Below are 21207 nucleotides of genomic sequence, written 5' to 3' on the forward strand. Positions count from 1 at the left end.
AGTGAGGGAGTTAAGGGTGAGAAGGATGACGTTTAATCCTAGGTTGTGAAGAACAAGGAGATATCAAATTAGCTAAACCAACAAAGAGGATATCGAGCATATTCTTATTTCATACACATAATAATTTTGAGCAAAATTGACCTAAGAGACAGCGATGTAGAAATTATTTCAGTACTAATTATTCCCTAATTCGGATTTATTTATTTATTTATTTATTTATGTTGGTTCTTCCAAAGCTGAAATCCCTAAAGCTAGCTGTTAACTTATGTAAAATTAATGAATATATATATATATATATATATATATATATATATATATATATATATAAAACATGTGCACTACAACAAACATTGGAGTCTTGCCTATATCTATCCATAAGAGAGTTTTGTTTTAGAATTTTTTTTTAAAGAAAAAACCATTAACTTATATAAATTTAATATTTATTTGATTATTATATATATATATATATATATATTGGCTTTTGAGTGTGTTTTAGGGTTGGATGGTACTTTTAGGGTGTGCGATCAAACTTATGCTCCCCAACTTACTTTCCATATACATCTCTCAATTTCTATATTTAAAATTGTCTATTTTCAAATAATGAAAATGACGAAATTAATTTTTTAAATCATTAGTCAATTAGAAGGCAAATCAGGATGATTATCTCTTGTGTTAGATATTACATGTACATATAAATATAATTAGGGGAAAGGATCTTCTTGATTTTTTAACAATAATGTAATATAATGGGTGATTTTAGTCGATCCAATATGTGTACATTTATGATCTTTGTTTTTATTTGTCACTAGAAAGATTTCAAAAAACATTATCATCATAGTAAAAATTTGGGTCAAAGTGAGGTCAGAAACACATTCCCATAACTGATCACTATTTTTCTTTTTTAAGAACTTAATAAACCAAAAATTAAGTACAATAACAATCGATCTTCTCATTCAGAGGAGAGGAGAGCCAACGTGGGTAATTATTACAATTCCAAAAATAGCTTCATCCTCCAAAATGGAAGAAGAAATTTGGTCAAAAGAAGGACCAAAAGTAGCTCTATCAAAGATGTGGGCCACGTTGTTGCAATTCCTATGGCATTTCGAGAAAGCCACAACACCAACCAATGAAGCTTCCCCCAAAATTTCATCCACAACATTTTTTGAGTCGGAGAGATCAGAGTCTGGGATGTTGATAGCATTAATCATTTCTAAAGAAATCGACTCAACAAGAAGAGGAATGAGAGCATCATCACCAAGGCGCATAACAGAATTTAAACCGAAAAGAATCGCTTTTCCTTCCAGAGCCTTAATTGGCCATTTACTCTTGAACACATGAAATCCAGCGCAAATTGGATACCTCTGCAAGTCATGAACCACCCAGCCAAGTCCTACTCTATTCTTAGATTTGAACCACGCCGCCTTGGAATTTAACTTCCAACAACCTTATGGGGGTGGCTTCCATTTGCGTACTTCACAGGTCCTTCCAAATTCAAGTCAGAAACACAAAATTCTCCGATTCCAGCAAAGCTCACTACAACAAATATCACATTTGACAGCTTAAAAAAAACGACATTGTAAACTTTTCATAGCGTTTTTGAAATGCTGTCGTAACTCATGTTATCGAAAGCTCTCGACTTTCTATAGCATTTTTTAACGTTATAAAAACGCTATAAAAATCAAATTTTAATAGTATATATTTATTGTTGTGAAAACATTTCATAGCGTTGGAAAAAAATGCTATAGGTCTTTTATAACATTTTTTATAACGGTAAAAAACGCTATAAGACTTTTTATAGCATTTTAGGCATGCTGTTGTAACCGATGTTATTGAATGTCTCTGACTTTCTATAGTGTTTTTTCAATACTAAAAAAAAATATAAAATATTCATTTTCTATTACATAATTTTAGTGTTCTTGGAAAGTTCTCATAGTATAAAAAAATGTTATAATTGACTTTTGATTGCAGTTTTTACAATCATAAAAAAATTACTATAAAACCATATTGCATTTTGAATCTTGCCTTGATAGTTGATTTTGATTAAATTGTATATAGTTTACATAACACTTTATACCAATAACAAATTATTACAAATGAAGTTATACAATCAACTATAATCATATAAATCTTTAATTATGCAAGTACATTTACATCAAAATAAATTTTCAATAGTATAAATATAGCTCGTAATGGGATGCTTCAATCAATATAACATTCCATAAAAATAACCATATATTTTTTGTGGGGCCGACATGTTGTATAAATTATATTAAGATAATAAAAAAAATAATGCATCCTCAACTTTTTAGTTTCTTCAAGACATGTAAGTATCCTTTAGTCTCCATATTTTAAAATGATGCATCCATTATTATTTAAATAAAAAAAAATCTAAGAAATCTCTTATCTTTGCTTGCTGCAAAAAGAACATATATTTACTATCAAACTCAAAACTCATTCATCAAATGTGACAATATTTTTCTATAATAGAGTGTACATGATGTAAAACTAAAATTGTAAAATACAAATATGAGGGAGAAAATACTGCATACAACTAAAGAGACCATATATCAAAGCTAAAAAGTAGAGAAATAATAGCCTTTACCTTCGATTTAAGAAATCTATAATATCAAGGGTTTACATAGTTATTTGACATAAACAAGAAGATTGAAGCAAACATTTATTTAAAGATGTATTCTTTAAAACATATATCAATATCCAAAGAAAAGTCAAAGCCTTTAGCACTAAACATTTGGTCAATCCAACAATTTACAAATCTAAATGCAAAATTAAGAATTTCAAGCATTAAGAACAAAAATGAAAACAAAACTAAACTTACACAAATATATTAAGTAATATGTGCATCTCCATTGAAGCCTAGCGTTCCTCCTTGATCAAATGCAAGTATTACAAAAATCCAACATCTAAATGAGATAAGAAGGTCGGAAATGGGAGTTTGGGGACATAGACTTTACTTTAACATTGAGAACTAATATGAAAGATGAAATTGAGAAACCATAGATGAATTAGAAGTTTTATAGGCTATAAGTAATGAATTATGCACATTTGTACAAATAAATTAAGACATTATGTGGATTGACTTTCTAAGTACTTAAATAAGTGTTTCAAAATACAAAGAAAGTATTCTTAAGTACTTAAAAAGTATACATACAATCTATCATAAAAGTCAACTGCACATTTCATTGTCCATACAACAAAGTATTTTCTCATTAAGATAAAACTAATGTTGATAAATAAACACAGAAATAATTAGACTAAGATGCACAACTAATAAAATCTCCTTTTCATTTTTCCTAACCTTGAATCGTTCTTTTCTACCTAAGAGGTGGAACTTGAAGTTCCGCAACAAATAACATTCCAACTTTGACCAATTATTCTTAAAAAGAAGAGAGGAGAAAGAAAAAGAAATCTCTTGAATAGAATTGCGTTAAACAAGTGGTCAACGAGAACTGTTCAAATGATTTTTAGATTACATGAGGTTCAATTCATAAGATTTAAAAAGTATTAACTGGAACTTCAAAATTCCAATATATATATATATAATATTAAATGAATAACCTATTAAACCTTCATTGAGAAAAAATTTGTAAGAATTCAAAGGTGAACAAGGAAAACAACGTAAAAAGTTCCTAAAAATATCACTTTAATTCTAAAAACAACCTAAAATATGTAACAAAGTTAACTGTCATTGGAGTCCAAGCATACTATAAAAAGTAACACCAAATATTTTTCAGCAAATTTGAATTGTATTGACATCTTCAAGAAAGAAAGAATAGAAATTAGTAGAGTAGTTGGTTTACCTATTTTCATGAAAAGTCTCTTAATAGTGGCAAAGACTATGGTGAATGGAGGGTTAAATGAGCACAACAGATTTGGCAAGGCAAAATATGCCTTTAGCATCAGTGTTATTAACCTGAAAATTTTGCCATAATGAAAGATAATAGTTTTAAATATGTACCTTATCGTGGTTGTAATGAAAGGAAAAAAGAGGGAGCAAAAATATAGTTTGAGATTAAATACTCGTTTCTTCTTAGATCTTAACCAAAGAATATAGAGTATACCTTAATTGTCTTTCCATTTGAAGTAGTGACAATATCACTAGGTCTCATGCCAGTTGCACTTATCATATTCTCACAGGCAACAGTAACAAGATGAATCTGTTTGAGAACAACAAACCAAGCCTTCAATTAGATCTATTAAAGAAATTAATTACATGAGAATGAGTGATAAATCTGATAATGTTTTACCTTTAAACCAAGAGGTTTAATTTAAACAATGGCCTTGGCTTCACCAAAATTGTTGTTGCCCCTCCCATTGTTTCAATGTTGCTGTTGGCTCCTGCTTTAAGGTTGTAACCACCACTAATGAATATACACCATATCTCAAACCAAATATCATAGCAGCAAAGATGTTGATATGCCTAATGCACAAATGTCATCACAAATGTACATTAATAAATATGATTCAAATAAATTTTCATGTACCAAATAATAGTATATTATATATCGATATCCCCAAACTATGAATGTCAGCAATTTTAGAATAACTATTTGTTTAATATGTAATATATGATGATCCTTCTCCCCACCCCTAAAAAGTTGAACTGGGGGGAGGAGAGGATAACTTAATAACTATAGAAAACAAAGAAGACAATAAATGAAGATCAGTTATAATTCTAACAACTATTCAAATGCAAAAAAGCTAACAATATCATTTGCATTCAATATTAACCATTCCATCTTATGATATCAAAAGATCTAAGTCTAACATCTTACACCCACGTTGATTTCCTCGAATCCAGTGGTTACGCTCTCAGCTTCCTCAGCCACAGATCCATAATCTTAAACTACACAACCATGGTTGCTCTCATGTTCCTCTTTTCTTTGCTTCTTCTCCTCCTCCACTATACCATTTACCTTCACCTTAACTTCAAATTCACTATTCTTTAATTTCAACCTAGCAAGCCCAAAATCCCCAATTTTGGCTGAGATGCAATGATTCAAAAACACATTACTAGGCTTGATGTCACCATGAATAACAGGTGGATCTAACCCATAAAGATGCTCTAGTCCCTTGGCAATATCAACCACAATTGAAAATGAAGAAAATAAACATAAACATTCAACATATTCAAGAACTATTCACATTTCTTTAACATTTACGGTTCGTTATTGTAACTACTTGTATCATAAAATAGTATAAGTACTCATCATTTACAAATTTCGTAGCATACAATTACAATAACTTCAAGAAAACTTGAAATCTGTAAAAGAAAAATTCTATGAGTTAGCTTTCAAATAAAGATCTCTCCCCCTTCCCGTGGATGTAGGCATCATTTGTCGAACCACGTATATCATTGTGTAGCGCTCTCTTCCTCCTTTCTTCTATAAGATTGCATGCTTTCGTTCATCAATCGTTTACTCAAGTAGTCACACAAAACAAATAGAAAATTAGGGTTAGAAAAAGCTCTGCAGAAATCAAAAAGAGAGAACGAGAGAATAAGAGAGAGAAAGGAAATTAATTCTGAAAATTATCACCCATCAGAATAATTTTTTCTTTCACTTCCATCAGGCAAGGGTTAATGGAGCAAACCACATGGAGCACATCAGCTGGAAGTTCGTGGACAAAAGATAGCCAAGTATTCTACCAAACCAAAATTCTTTTGGGGTAAAATATTTGGACTCACGAAATTGGATCAGCAAGAAGGGCCATATTATTCATCATTTGGGATCATTTCTTTCATTCAACAAGAAGCAGGCCCAACAAAGTGACATCACAGCAAAAGACTTACAAGACCACAGTTCTTGAAGAATCAAGATTCAAGTTTTTCTTCCAAAAATGTCGGTAGCAAGATTCGAAGTGGAGAAATTCGATGGCAAAGGAGACTTCGACCTGTGGAAGTCCAAAATCAAGGCGATTCTCGGCCAGCAGAAAGCTCACAGAACCCTCCTTGACCCATCAATACTCCCTGCCACTATGACAGCCCAAGAAAAAAAAGACTGGGAGCTGGCAGTCTATGGTATATTGGTTATAAACCTTAGTGACAGTGTTCTTAGACAAGTTTTAGATCAAGAAACTGCCTATAGGATATGGACTAAACTAGAAGAGTTATATGCTACTAAAGATCTTCCTAGTAAAATGTATCTTAGGGAGAAATTCTTCACATTTTCATCTAAAACTTTAATTGATAACTTAGATGAGTTCAAGAAAATTGTTGCTGAATTTAAAACTCTAGGAGAAAAACTTGGTGATGAAAATGAGGCCTACGTGCTTCTAAACTCTTTACCTGAACTCTATAAAGAAATTAAAAATGCTCTAAAGTATGGAAGGGACAGTATAAGCACAGACACTATAATCTCAGTCCTAAGAACCAGAGAGCTTGAATTACAGATTGATAGAAAGGATCATCCTAGTGGTGAGGGTTATTTGCTAAAGGAAACTTCAAACAAAATCATTCAAAGGACAGAAAACCTCACAACTCAGAAGATAATAAGTCAAAACAGAAAATAAAATGTAAGTATTGCAAAAAGAAAGGACATTTAATTAAGGACTGTTTTATCCTAAAAAGAAAGAATCAAGAGAAAGAAAAGAACTCAAAAGGAAAACAGCCCGAAGCATCTGTTGTAGAAGGCTCCTTTATCTACTCAAATGCTTTACCATCAACTTTAGACAAATCCAACCATGTAAATCCTCTAGGAAAACATGATTGGGTCTTAGATTTTGGATACACCTATCACATGACCTCAATGAGACCTTGGTTCAACACCTTTAAAGAAATTGAAGGAGAAATGGTGTATATGGGAAACAACCAAGGCTGTAAGATAGAAGGCATTGGCTCTGTTTCCATGAAACTTAAGGATGAAACTATTAAAATTCTTAGGAATGTGAGATATGTTCCACTACTTAAGAGAAATCTAATCTCCTTAGGTATGCTAGATGCAATTGGGTGTGAGTACAGGGGTAAAGGAGGAACCCTTGAAGTGTTAAAGGATTCTAAGGTGATATTCGTTGGGGAAAAGATGAATGACTTATTTGTGGTCAAAGGAGTTGAAATGATGATAGGGGCATATGTTGCCACCATAAATGAGATCACAGAGGCTGATGTATGGTACAAAAGATTTTCTCACATTAGTGCTAAAGGCCTAGAAGTCCTATCTAAACAAGGGATTCTACCTAAAGGTCTCTCAGAAAATCTAACCTTTTGTAAACACTGTGTTTTAGGAAAAGCCACAAGGCAAAGTTTCACTAAAGCACAACACACTACAAAAGCTATCCTAGACTATATACACTCTGACCTATAGGGTCCAACTTCTACACCTAGCCTAAGTGGCTCAAAGTATTTACTTTCTTTCACTGATAACTTCTCTAGAAAAAGTTGGGTCTACTTCCTTAAAACTAAAGACCAAGTGTTTGATAGGTTTAAGGAATGGAAACTCATGATAGAGAAGCAAACTTCCAAAGAAATTAAATACCTAAGAACTGATAATGGCCTGGAATTTTGTAGTGAAAAGTTTAACAAATTCTATAAAGAAACAAGAATTACTAGGCATAGGATTGTTAGATTCACTCTTTAACAGAATGGAGTAGCTGAAAGACTAAATAGAACAGTCATGGAAAGGGTTAGATGTCTTATCTCAGATGCAATCCTTAGTGAAAAATATTGGGCTGAGACAGCAAGCTACACTGTGTACACCTTAAATAGGTGTCCTCATTCCTCCCTAAACTTTTTCAACTCCTGAAGAAAAATCGACCACACATCCACCTAACCAAGAAAATATAAGGGTATTTAGATGTGTTTGCTATATTCACCAAAATCAGGGGAAACTATAGTTTAGGGCAGTAAAGTGTATGTTTGTTGGGTTCTCTGAAGGTGTCAAAGGATTTAAGATGTGGAATCCTATTGAGAAAAGATTTTTCATAAGTAGGGATGTCACTTTCAGAGAAAAAGAGATATTTATGCAAAAAGAAAAGACAACTTATGAAGTTTCTAATAGCCCTAATACTGCTAGGATTGAGGTGGAGACACCTAAAGATTCTTCCACTAACCATAACCCTCCTATTGAAACTGAAGAAGAAGAAGAGGATATCTCAAATGAGAATACTGAGAATACTGAAGTTGTACCTGATCTAAGTCAATATTCTTTGGCTAGAGATAGACAAAGAAGAGTGATAGTTCCTCCAGCTAGGTATACTGAAACTAACTACATGAACCTAGTCCTAAATGCCACAATAGCTTCTAATGACCAAGAACCAGCCACTTTCGAAGAGGCATTAAACTACCCTAATGCTAGGTCTTGGATTCAAGCTATGTGGGAAGAAATGGAATCACTCACTGTCAATAATACTTGGACCCTAGCCTCTCTTCCTAAAGGATGCAAACCTATAACCTCTAAATGGATATATAAACAAAAGGAGGGTTCTACCGAAGAAGAAAAGCCTAGGTACAAGACAAGGCTAGTGGCTAAAGGGTTTACTCAGAGGGAAGGCATAGACTATTCTGAAATCTTTTCACCAGTAGTAACACAAACCTCTATTAGACTACTTTTATCTTCAGTTGCTCAGTACAACCTTGAACTAGATCAACTAGATGTTAAAACTGCTTTCCTTCATGGAAATCTAGATGAGGTTATCTATATGGTTCAACTAGGGTTTGAAGAAAGAAGGAAGGAAGACCTATACTGTCTCCTAAATAAGTCTATATATGGTCTTAAACAATCCCTTAGATACTGGTACAAAAGGTTTAATGATTACATAGAGAGTATTGGATTTCAAAGAAGTTCCTATGATATTTGTTCTTATATTAATTCATCTATCTATAAGGACAAATTCTATCTACTACTCTATGTTGATGATATGCTACTAGCAGGGAAATCTAAGGAGGATTTAATTCATGTCAAAAATCTCCTAAAGAGAGAATTTGACATGATGGATTTAGGTCAGTATACAAAGATCCTTAAGATTGAAATTCAAAGGGACAGAACTTCCTCAACTCTAACCATTAGTCAATTAAGCTACTGTGAAAAAGTAATTAACAGATTTAATATGTCTAATGCAAAACCAGTCACTATACCTATTGCTAGTCATTTTAAACTTTCTCAGAAAATTCACCAAAAGAAACAGACATAGAACATTTGACTCAAATGCAATCAATTCCATACAATCAAGCAGTAGGGAGTCTAATGTACTTGATGATATCTACTAGACCAAACCTATCATACAACACTAGTCTTGTCAGTAGATACATGTCTAACCCTGGGAAAAGACACTGGGAAGCAACAAAATAGATTTTAAGATATCTAATTTGGTATAAACAGTCAAAATTAACATATCAAAGTACTAATGAATCAAATTTAGAGCTATATGGATATGTTGATTCAGATTTTGCAGGTGACCAAGACAAAAGAAGATCATTAACAGGTTATCTATTCTTATTTGGCCCTAATTTATTGTGTTGGAAAGAAAATTTACAGTCAATCACAACATTATCAACCACAGAAGCACAGTACATGGCTTTATTAGAAGCAATAAAAGAAGCACTATGGTTAAAGAGGTTGATGAAGGATTTTGGTATTAATCAAACAGTAGTAAAAATCTACTGTGATAACCAAAGTGTCACTCACCTATCCAAAAACCCTCAGTATCATTCAAGGACCAAACACGTAGACATTAAGTATCATTTTGTAAGAGACATAATAGAGAAAGGAGAAGTCGAGGTGCTTAAGGTTCATACCACCGAAAATGTAGCCGACATGCTTACCAAACCTGTGACCAAACTCAAGCTAGCAAATTATCTTGGTCAGATCGGGTTCCAGCTTCCTGAAAAAGGGTGAAGACATGTTAAATCTGGAAGGAGAAGAGCTTGCATGTTGAGCTTAAGGTGGAGATTTGAAGAAAATAAGATCAAACATTCAACATATTCAAGAACTATTCACATTTCTGTAACTTTTACAGTTTGTTATTGTAATTACTTGTATCAGAAAATAGTATAAGTACTCGTCATTTACAAATTTCGTAGCATACAATTACAATAGCTTCAAGTAAACTTGAAATCTATAAAAGAAAAATTTTGTGACTTAGCTCTCGAACAAAGATCTCGTAGACATCATTTTCTGAACCACGTATATCGTTGTGTAGGGCTTCTCTTCCTCCTTTCTTCTACAAGATTGCATGCTTTCATTCATCAATCGTTTACTCAAGCAGTCACACAAAACTAACAAAAAATTAAGGTTAGAAGAAGCTCTGCAAAAATCGAAAAGCGAGAATGAAAGAATAAGAGAGAGAAAGGAAATTAATTCTGAAAATTATCACCCATCAGAATAATTTTTTCTTTCACTTCCATCAGGTAAGGGTTAGTGGAGCAAACCACGTGGAGCATATCAACTGGAAGTTCGTGGACAAACGATAGCCAAGTATTCTACCAAACCAAAATTCTTTTGAGGCAAAATATTTGGACTCATGAAATTGGATCAGCAAGAAGGGCCATATTATTCATCATTTGGGCTCATTTCTTTTGTTCAACAAGATGCAGGCCCAACAGAAAACCATTCCGTCCACTCGATAAGCTCAGGGCACTTCTCGTGCAACAAAGCGTCTTGCAAATTCCTATTGTGCAAAAACTCATAAATTAACAACATCTAGTGCTGCTTCTGGTTAGAGAAAAACCCAAGAACACTGACGACAACAGACAAGTCAATCTTAGGGGAAAAGATCGACACGTTCAAAAATTCCCTTTCGCCTCATAAGGACCCAAAATCCTTACTCTTGACAGCAATTTCATTATGGGTTTATAACAGAGTCCTATAGTAAACAGACCCAAAGCTTCCTTGGCCAAGGCGGCGAAAAGAGGAGAAATATTTGATGGCACGATGGAGAAGGGAGTAAGAGAAGTGATTGGGGGTTTGGAATCGGTAGGGGCGGTGCATTTGCATATAATTTTACGGAATAAAATAATGAAAAAGTGGAATAGAGAGAAAGCGGAGGTGAAATCAATGATGATTGGAGGAAGAAGATGATTGGGAAGAGCATGGTGACAAGTTTGTACTATAGAAGGAAAAGAAGATGAGGAAATGGAACGAGATGGCATCTTAAGAACTAAATTCTTGGTTACTTTTCTCTGTTCCAGTAAGATTAATATGTGAAGAGAAGACTATTTTCGTAAGAGAGAAGAGAAGGGAGAAACGTGAGCGACAAAAATGAAATGTGATATTTAAACAATATGGTTTTGTCGTTTTTGTCCCAACATTTTCAACATTTTTCACCTTTTCTTTCATAGCTTTTTATAGCTTTTTTCTAAAAAGGCTATCTTCAAAGATTTCTTGTAGTGGCAAATGTTGACCTTGTGTATTATGCCTTCATTACAGAACTTGAAGAAGCTGTCTTTGAACCCTGACCTATCAAAAGGCTACGAGCTTCAAAGATAGTGAAAAATGGAATATGACAATGCAAGAAGAAATGGATTCTCTCCTCAAGAATCGTACATGAATTGATTGATAAACCTGAAAATCAGAAACTTATAGGATGTAAGCAGATCTTCAAGCTCAAACAAAACCTTGAAGATTCAAAATCCCCTATATATAAGGTAACACGTGTTGCCAAGGGGTTCAACCAAAAGGAGGGCATTGACTATGATGAAATTTTCTCACCTGTTGCAAGACACACTTCAATCAGAATCTTATTGTCCCTTGTAACTAAGAAGAAGTTCGGGTTGGATCAAATGGATGTCAAAACGACATTAACCCAAAAAATAAAAAAAAAAATTCTATCAATGACCTCTTCCTAAAAACTTTTCTTCCACTAATCTTTTGCCCATGCGAAATTCCAAAATTACCTCCAATTTTAAAAAGCCTTCAGACCAAAGCCTTCCATCCTCTTCCTTCAACCATTTCTTAAGCATTCAATATGTATTCAATGCCACGCCAACATTCCACCAAAGAATTTATTCCCAACTAATATTCTACCAATAACATTTATTCTCCAGCAATATTCTACCAATGGAAGGTTACTCTCAATATTCACTTTCTGTCGAACTCCCCACGAAATTCTCCCAATGTTCTCTTAGAGTGTTCTCTCAGAGTTTTAGTCCAACATCCTCGTTGATCATTTTCATCGTCAGATTTAGAAACGAAGAGATTGTAAGTAATATTCAATATTTCTTGTCCCAGATCTCTTTCATAATAAGTTTTGTTTAGTATTAAATGAACGATCGTATAATAATATATACACAATCATTCATTACAATATAAACGATCATTCATGAATTACTAGATGGCCGTGTAGTAAGTTATAAATGATCGTGTAGTATTATAAACGATCGTGTAGTAATTTATAAACGACCGTGTAGTACTATATAAGCGATCGTGTAGTACTGTATAAGCGATCGTGTAGTACTGTATAAGCGATCGTGTAATACTGTATAAACGATTATCCAGAAATTTATATGCTCGCATATATAATACTAAGCGAACACTTATAAATAGTTGGGTTTGTGCTCCCTTATGTGTTCTTCTTTAAGAAAAGTAGCATTTGTCGATTCAAACACTTTGTTTTCTTTTGGATTGAAGAAGTAACCATCTCTAGATCCTTTGAGCTAGCCTGCAAATGGCACAATTTTGAACGAGATTCCATTTTCTTAGGATTGGCCTCAAGCACATGTGTTGGGCAACCCCAGATTCTGAAATGACATAAACTAGCTTTACGACCATTCCATAACTTCAAAGGTATTCTGGTAACACTCTTGGATGGAACGTAGTCTAAAATATACGCTGCAGTCTCCACTGCATAACCCCAAAACGAGTCAAGTAGGAAAGCGTAACTCATCATAGATCGAACCCTATCCAATAGGATCTGGCTTCTCCTTTCTGATACATCATTCTACTGAGGTGTATCAGGAGTTGAGAGTTGGGATACATAAACCAAGAGCCAATTACAAATATAATTGAATCAAAGAGAAATCTAATGGCAAGGTTGATTAAAAACCATATTAGTCACCAAACATGCAATGCAAGAAATTCACCCACCAAACTCAAATTAACGTTAATTGAGTGCTTAAATTATGCTATGATACCAATTGAAAGGAAGAACATGCAAAATGCGAAAGCAAATAGAATCAATTAGTATTCTAATTACACTTAATTTGAGTTTAAAAACATGCATAAAACTGTTTTATAAAAAGAGAATTTCATAGATGTATACCTTTGTAGATACTCTTCAAAAACTTGCTAAAATCCACGAATTTAACCTTCAAATCAGTAGTAGACTATCAAAAGAGTCTTCTCAACTATTCTCAGCCTTGGATTGAGTGGTGGAAGCTCTCAATTAAGTTAGAGTTGAAAGGGTTTGAAAGAGAATTGAGAGTGAAAGGAAAAATTCAGAATTTCTCACTAATTTCTAATGCATGAATTGAAAAATATCAAATAATGTAGCTTTTATCAAGCTTAATCATGCAAGCACTACACTCATTCAGCAAAGTGATACTTCAAATTGCACTAAGTGAGTGGCCTAGGTGTTAAAATTGGAAAATCCCACTAAAAACCACAATGTGGGACTTTTCCACTAAAGAATTTAAAATCAAATTTTATTTAAATTAATTTAAATAATAAACTCAATTTCTAAAATTGAATTTATTAAATTTGAAAATAATTTTATTTAAATAAATAATTAAATAAATTTAATTAATTAATTAATTAACAATAATTTAATATCAAATATTAAATTAATAGAACACCTAATTTAAACATGAATCCTATTCATGTAATCAATTTTTAAATAATTTAAACTCTCCAATTTACGTTTAATTTCAATAAATTGAAACGTTTAATTATATCGAATATAATTATCTAAACTCTAAAATTGAATTTGAACATTTTAAATTCAAAACCTTAATTTCGAATTTTGAACACTTCAAAATTTATTTAATTTTCTAATCTAAGGTGTTAATGTTTTGCGAGCTAGTTGAGAGATCTTATGGACCTATAGATCATGAACCCCAACGATTTGAGATTAATCGGTTAAATTCTTTAACCCGAGCCAATCAATATTTATTAACCACCAAGACATACCACTATAGCTCGATGGTTGCACTCTTTTTATTGTAGATATATTTTTTTCTATTTGACTTAACCATAAACAGTACGTTAATTCTTCACAGATTGTTTGTATTACAACCGGGTTAAAATTACCGTTTTACCCCTGTAAATTCATCTTGCTTCTTAAACTCCCACCGATCCTCTATTGAACAATTGGTTTATGGTCCAACTAATAAACCATATCCCTCTCGACTATGAGAGGACGAGGCCCCTTTGTTCAAGACAGGAATCAGTACTTAAGGAAACAACCTATTTGCTAACCTTAAAATGGGTAGGATTGAATTCCATCTTGTAGGACTATATCCCCGACTATCTATCCGATATTGTCTCCAAAATTGGAGGCTTGTTGAGCAGTATTGTTGAAGTACTCTCACTTATGCAGACCAAAGGATAATCCCAAATAAGCAGGAGTTCATAGTTAGCTCAAGATTAAGATCGAGTTACCTTAGGTCATCGAATTGAAATGGTTCGCTTTAATAATAAACGGTCATTATAAAGAAAAAGTTACTATTTCGTGGTCCGGTCTTATGCAAAATTCTTTTGCAAGGATGTCCCTACTCGTACGTCTCCACACGAACAATTTTAAGAGAAGAAAATGAAGGAAATGAAAGGACCTAGCATTGTAAAGTATTCGTAGAGGCGCATGGATACCAAACGATCTGAAGACTTTTTAAAATTGGGGGTAATTTTGGAATTTCACATATGTAAAAGGTTAGTGGTAGAAAAGTTTTTAAGAAAAAGTCATTGGTAGAAAAGTTTTTGGTTTTTGGGTCATTTTGTGAAATTTTCCACGTAAGAATTTATATGCAGCAAGCTCTTTGCTTTTCAAGCAAATCAACTGACAACAAGGTATTTAAACAATGGTATTTAAAATTTGATGCTTTCATGATATCATGTGGGTATACTAGAAGTCAGCATGACCACCGTGTATATTGTAAACATAACAAGAATGGGTGTTCTGTTTATCTCTTATTATATGTTGATGATATGCTAATGGCTAGTGAAAACAAGCTTGAGATAAACAAGTTAAAAGGTGATTTGAGGAAAGTTTTTCAAATGAAGGATTAGGACCTGCTAAGAAAATTATTGGGATAGAAATAGTGAGAGATAGGCATCAAAACACAATGAAACTTACCCAAGAACTATATTGTCAAAAGATGCTTACAAAGTTTAGAATGCTGGATTTTAAGCCTGTTACCACACATTTGGGAAATCATTTAAAACTCTCCTTTGAACAATCTCCTAAAACTGAAGAAGAAGCTGATTATATAGAATGTTGTTGGTAGCCTCATGTATCTTATGGTAGACACCAGACCCGATTTAGCACATAGCTTGAGTATTGTGAGTAGATATATTGGAAATCGAGGCAAAGATCATCGGAAGGTTGTAAAATGGATTATGAGATACATAAAAGGAACATCTTCCTTTGGACTCTCATATTCAGAACAGCAACTTGAACAAGAAAATCTAGTCGGGTTTGTTGAGGCAGACTATGCTACTGATAAAGACAAAAGAACGTCTTTGACAGGTCTTGTCTTCACACTGTTTGGTAATACAACCAATTGGAAATCAACACTACAAATAGTGGTAGCTTTGTCTACAACCGAGGCCGAGTTCATGCCTGTGACAGAAGGATTTAAAGAAGCAATAGGGTTGTATGAATTAATGAAGGAACTTGGTGTTTGTCTATTGGATAATGTGGTTGTCTTTTGTGATAGTCAAAGTGCAGTCTTTCTGTCCAAAAATCAGACCTACCATGAAAGGACAAAACACATTGATGTGAAGTTTCACTCTATTAGAGATGTAATAGCTGATAGAAAGATAGGATTGGAGAAGATTTCTTCAGCAAGCAATGCAGCTGATGCATTGACAAAATCTCTTCCAGCTCATAGACTTTCAGAGTTGTTTAAAAAATCTCAAGGTCGGAGCTCTGTGATTGTGTAGAATCAGCCTGAAAAGTTAGTACCATTCCTCTTCTTTTTGGGTTGGAGTTCATTGGGCTTTTGTATCAGCTACAATAACCCAAGAAAGTTTACACGCATGTCTACTAGAAGGTTGCAAATGGGCTGGATCCACCCCTCTGAAATTTTGCCTATGCCAGAGAAGCATCAGGTGAAGGTTGTTATGCTGAGATTTCTTGTGACGTTAGAGTTTGTTATAAGGGCTCAAAAGGGAAATTTATTGCCATAGAATTGATTATCTTCCTGATAAGAGTTTTGAGTGTGAGAGAAGAACGGAGAGCTAAGGGGTTATTTACATTGGGTGTAATTCGTCTTCTTAGTGTTGAATGTGCTGAGTGATTCACTGTAGCTTTTCCCTGTATTTGGTGAGAATTATTCCCTTTGTATTTGTATGATCTACTGCTCTGTTCTTGAGAGCTTTGCTGATTAAATAAAGAAAGCTGGTGCTGATCTTTCTGACAGTGGATGTACATCCCTTTAAGGAATTGTACCACTATAACGGAAGAATATAAGCTCATATATCAACATCAAGAAGTTGTTTTCACATTTCTTTAATCTTTACAGTTAGTTATTGTAACTATTTGTATCAGAAATAATATTTAAACTCATTATTTACAAATTTTAGATACAACAACAATTACTAAGCTTAAAGAAAACTTGAGCAATCTGTAAAGAAAAAGGGTCTGTGACTTAGCTTCATAATAAAACTATCTCCTTCCTGTGGGCATAGACTTTCATAGCCGAACCATGTATATTGTAGTGTATTTTCTTCTTCTCTTCTCATCGTCTACAAGATCGTCCATCGTTTACCTTTTCTCTTCGTATCGTCTAGTAGAACAGAACGATCGTCTACCTTTTCTTTAAAGCAATCGTCTACACGATTGCGTGAACGTTTACCTTCTTACAAGCAATCGTCTACACGACCGTGTGATCGTACATCTTTCTTCGAGCAATCGTCTACAAGATTGCATGATCGTCTACATCCTTTCTTCTGCCTTCGTCTACCCAACTGCAAGCTTCCTCATCGTTTACTCATAAATAATCGCACAAATCAAAGAAAACTCATTAGGGTTAGAAGAAAGAAAGAATATAGAAATGCGGTAGTCCGAGAGAATCTGAAAGATAGAGAGAGAAAGAAATTTCATTTTTGCACCCATCAGAAACAAAGTCATTTCATTTTTTCCATGAGACAAAATTTCAGTGGGATCATCCACGTGCTAGCCATCAGCTGGAAAATCGTAGTCAATTCTCAACCTAGTTCTCTACCAACCAAGAATTTTTAGGGCAAAGAATCAGGGCTTCAAAAATTGGATCAAGGTAAAAGGGCCTTTTTTATTTTTCATCATTTGGGCTAAAATATTTCCTCTTTTGCAGAAGCAGGCCCATCGAAGAAGAAGCAGGCCTAACAATAATTTTGTGTGTTTATTCTTCCTTACTCTCTGAATCTTTTCATTCATCCTTTTATTGTTATGAAGCAAAAAGGTCAGTCTACAGAGTTTCAGCATTCATTGAACACTATAGCTTAGTTATTTTGCCTCAATAATTAATTGTAAAATTCTCAAAGGAGGAGAAACCATTATCTCATCATGTATATATTGAATCTATAATAATAAGTTAATAAATAAATGACTCAATGAAAGAGCTATGAATATATACAAACAAATAAGTAAAACCTCTCTACCGAGGATTTTCTGCAATTTACAAGAAAAAGAGGAAACAAAAAAAAGCCTAAGGACTGTTTTCACCAACATGAGCATAGCTACTTACTAATGGGGACCTATGTACTATTTCTTTTAGGTTGAAATTCAAAATTTCATGTAACGCCTCAGGACCAGGATTCGAAATTCGAATTTTCTCTAGTAGAAGTTGTATCTCTAGCGGAAGTTGTCCCCACAAACTAATACAGGTCCTTTTAAGATTCTTTGTCCTCAATCACATGAGTCCTAGGAAAATTCCTAGGAGGTCACCCAACATAGGATTGCTCCAAGGAAAGCACGCCTAACTTTGGAGTTTTTATAATTGAGTCATTGAAAAGGAAAGTGCACCTTGTTAGTATAGGTAGTAACTTTCAATTCTTTTAAGTTTTTCTTAACCATACTTTCATGTCCTTAGGATCCCTCTCATTCAGATGTGATATCGGTTCATTCATGTACCCCTTCTGAACTCGGATCCTTACATTTCATGTCCCATATTTGTAACTAATTCCTTTATTCATATATTTAAATGAACAATTGAATCTGAATTATGAGAGTTTTTGTTGTTGTATTACTAACAAAGAAGCTCTAGTGTTGATGTCAGTTGAAGCAATCAAATCTCCAAGAAGTCCAAGCTCTGGAAATTCACTCCATTCATCAAGACCAGCAGTTTGAGGTGATTCTAACCCATTTCTTCTTCCTACTATCATAAGATCAAACAAATCTACTATCTTTTTAAGTATGAATGTTGTTTCTTGCCCATCTCTACACGCATCCTCTACATACACAATTCTCTCTTCTCCCAAACACTTGGCTATAAAATCTTTAATAACTTCTCCATCAATTATATCGTCCAAGTTCTTGTTTGACTTTGATCTATTTTCATCTTCTAGAGGTGCTTGTAGTCGGAGCACCGTCAACTCGACTCTTAAGTCACTTACCATACGTTTCGCAAATGATAATGCCTCCCTATCATCCTCCCTCCCAAGAAAATCACACACACAGAGTACGTACCTCTCATTCTCGATGATGACGTCCTTGCTCCGATGAGTCCTAAATTTCCTCGGTCGGTGAAGATGCCGACCGAACAAGGAGCCCTTTCAAGGACACTGTAGTTCAATGTCCTGATCTTGTTGTCATCTTCATCAATATAACCATCCAAGGTCCATGTTATGTGGAAAGGAAGTATTATAAGCGATGCAATCTTGTCAATTGCCAGCGTGCATACATCGTCGTGCATGACTGCACACGGTGAGATTGCAGTGAAGCATTCGACATACACTATCCCTTCATTCTCTCTCTCAAACCGATCGAAAGATTGAATGATTTGTCGTGAGTAGGAGCGATTGTTGAGGGGGCCATTCTGTAGTCTGTGAGAAATGAAGATGGGAGCAATCCGACCAGGAAGCTCGATGAGATGGAATATATGAACGGCGATTGGGTTCTCGGCAGTAGGGCACGAGAGATTTAAAAGTTGAACAATGGCACTAATATTTACATTTCGATGAATGCAGACGAGTAGTCGAAGCTCGTCGGAGGAGGAATTCAAATGCATGATGTCCCTATTTTGATATCCAGCATATTTCCTTGAAGGATCATACAACCCTCTCACTGCAATTGGCACCAATGTAGCAATGATAAATATCCAAAGAATGCAGAATCCAAAAAGGCCATTGTCAATGCCCTGCATTTGTTCAAATTTCAAACCCCATATTAAAAAAAAAAAAAAAAAAAAAAAAAAAAAAAATAGCCATAGAAAGTAAACAGATAAGAAATTGTAAGAAATGAATATATATACGTACACCGTAGTCTCTGGTAATTGTGTATGAAACCAATTCCACAGAACCTTTGCTGCTGATAATGAGAGAAAGTGCCAAAGCATCCTTGAAAGGCAACTTGCAATACTTGGAAGACAAAAGAGAACCCAGAACTTTGACAGCAAAAATCACAAAACTGAGAATAATGTTCAATTTAGTGAAAACGGGTTCAAAAGTGGAGGATGAGATCTTAGAAAAATCAGCTCTCAAAGCACAGGTAATGACCAAAATAGGCATAAACACATTTTCAACAAGACACTCAATTCTATCAACAAGTGTAGATGCTAAATGAGCTCCATCAGGAATAGCCAACCCCAAAATATAAGGCCCAATAATGGAAGCCTGGCCTGTAAAATTTGCCAAAATGGTTGAAGAAAGAGCCAAAAAAACAACCCCTTCAATGTAACAGCTCTTCACAGGCATTCCTTGAGGTGTTTGTTTGACAATCCAAAGCATTATAGGCCTAAACACAAAGATGACCAGAAGTAAAAAGAGTAGTAAGGCACCAAATTCAGCTATGGCTCTGGTAGGGTCTGCTAAATTATAATTGAATCTGTTAGCCTGGCCGATTGCGATGAGAGTGAAGCCACCTATAATGTCACTGACCAAAGCAGAGGAAAGGCCTAAACGCCCCAATTCTGAGTTCACAATATGAAGCTCTTTTACAAGTGAAGCAACAACAGGAAATGAAGTAATCCCATGGAACCCAATCAACATGGGGAGGAGTTTATTTTGTTCCTTTGTTAATAGGGTGTTTTCATAAAGCATATTCTTAAGGAATGATCCTGTGACTAAAGGGATTACTATGGCTGAAATGCCTATGAGTAATGCATGTTTTCCTGTTCTCATTGTCATTGTTACATCTTGTTTTGCTGCACTTAGAAATAAAAACAATGTGTACCCAAAATCTGCAAGTAATGCAAGAACATCTTGACTTTCTACATTCAAAACCATTGTTTTTCCCTCCTCCCATTGATTCCACCAACACCCAAATGCCAATCCAATCTGTTACATGGTTCAATCAAGAATAAAACCATATTGGAAAGAAACCCCTTTTAAGAAAATGAATTGGAAGTGGTGTAACTTACAAGAATTTGAGAGGAAAGCTTGGAGATTCTGAAACGCCTGAGGAAATGACTTGTAATTGCTAAGGAAAAGCAGAACAAAATCAATTGAAACTCAAGAAGAGGCAAAGAGGAATTGAGCCACCATTGAGGATCATTAAATTGAACCCATAAACCTTTGGAATTTACATTAGGTGGAAGATTTATACAAATTATTGTACTTGTTAAATTCTTATTCAATTGCATTGTTGTTTACAATGACAATGAACAAGCAAAATTTTGGTTTTTCTTTCAAAATAATATTCAACATATTGTCTTTTTTATGTGTTGGTTAGATAATTTGTTTTCTATTCTTTAACCAAACAACCAATCCAATGAACAGAAAAATACCCTCTAAAAAGGGATTTGACAGTTATGTGCCTTGAAATTGACAGCCGACATGGGTTTTTTTTTTTAGCTTATGATTTCATGCCCTGTTTTTAAGTGATTTGTTCAAGAAATATAACTAAAACATGAGTTATTATGAGGTAAGTCATGTTTTAACAGTCTTATTTTACTACAAATTATGG

At 34.1% G+C, this 21207-nt stretch overlaps 1 protein-coding gene and 1 long non-coding RNA gene across 2 annotated transcripts; both read right to left on the reverse strand.

Moving 5' to 3' along the window:
• Nucleotides 1-1062: 1062 nt before the first annotated feature.
• LOC150038388 (uncharacterized) lies at nucleotides 1063-5613 on the reverse strand. The gene is made up of 4 exons (XR_016525521.1): nucleotides 4266-5613; nucleotides 4080-4175; nucleotides 3819-3931; nucleotides 1063-1533 (listed from the first exon to the last, which is right to left on the reverse strand). It is a non-coding gene; the product is annotated as an uncharacterized LOC150038388 (long non-coding RNA).
• Nucleotides 5614-16584: 10971 nt separating this feature from the next.
• Nucleotides 16585-20913, reverse strand: LOC120090506 (cation/H(+) antiporter 3-like). The gene is given in 4 exon segments (XM_039048223.2): nucleotides 16585-18736; nucleotides 18739-19441; nucleotides 19560-20579; nucleotides 20663-20913. Coding segments are annotated over 4 exon segments (2376 nt in total). The 5' UTR covers nucleotides 20885-20913; the 3' UTR covers nucleotides 16585-18305.
• Nucleotides 20914-21207: the final 294 nt, after the last annotated feature.

This window comes from Benincasa hispida, chromosome 1, assembly GCF_027475165.1.
Source record: "Benincasa hispida cultivar pf3 chromosome 1, pf3_genome.v1.1, whole genome shotgun sequence".
Lineage (NCBI taxonomy): Eukaryota > Viridiplantae > Streptophyta > Magnoliopsida > Cucurbitales > Cucurbitaceae > Benincasa > Benincasa hispida.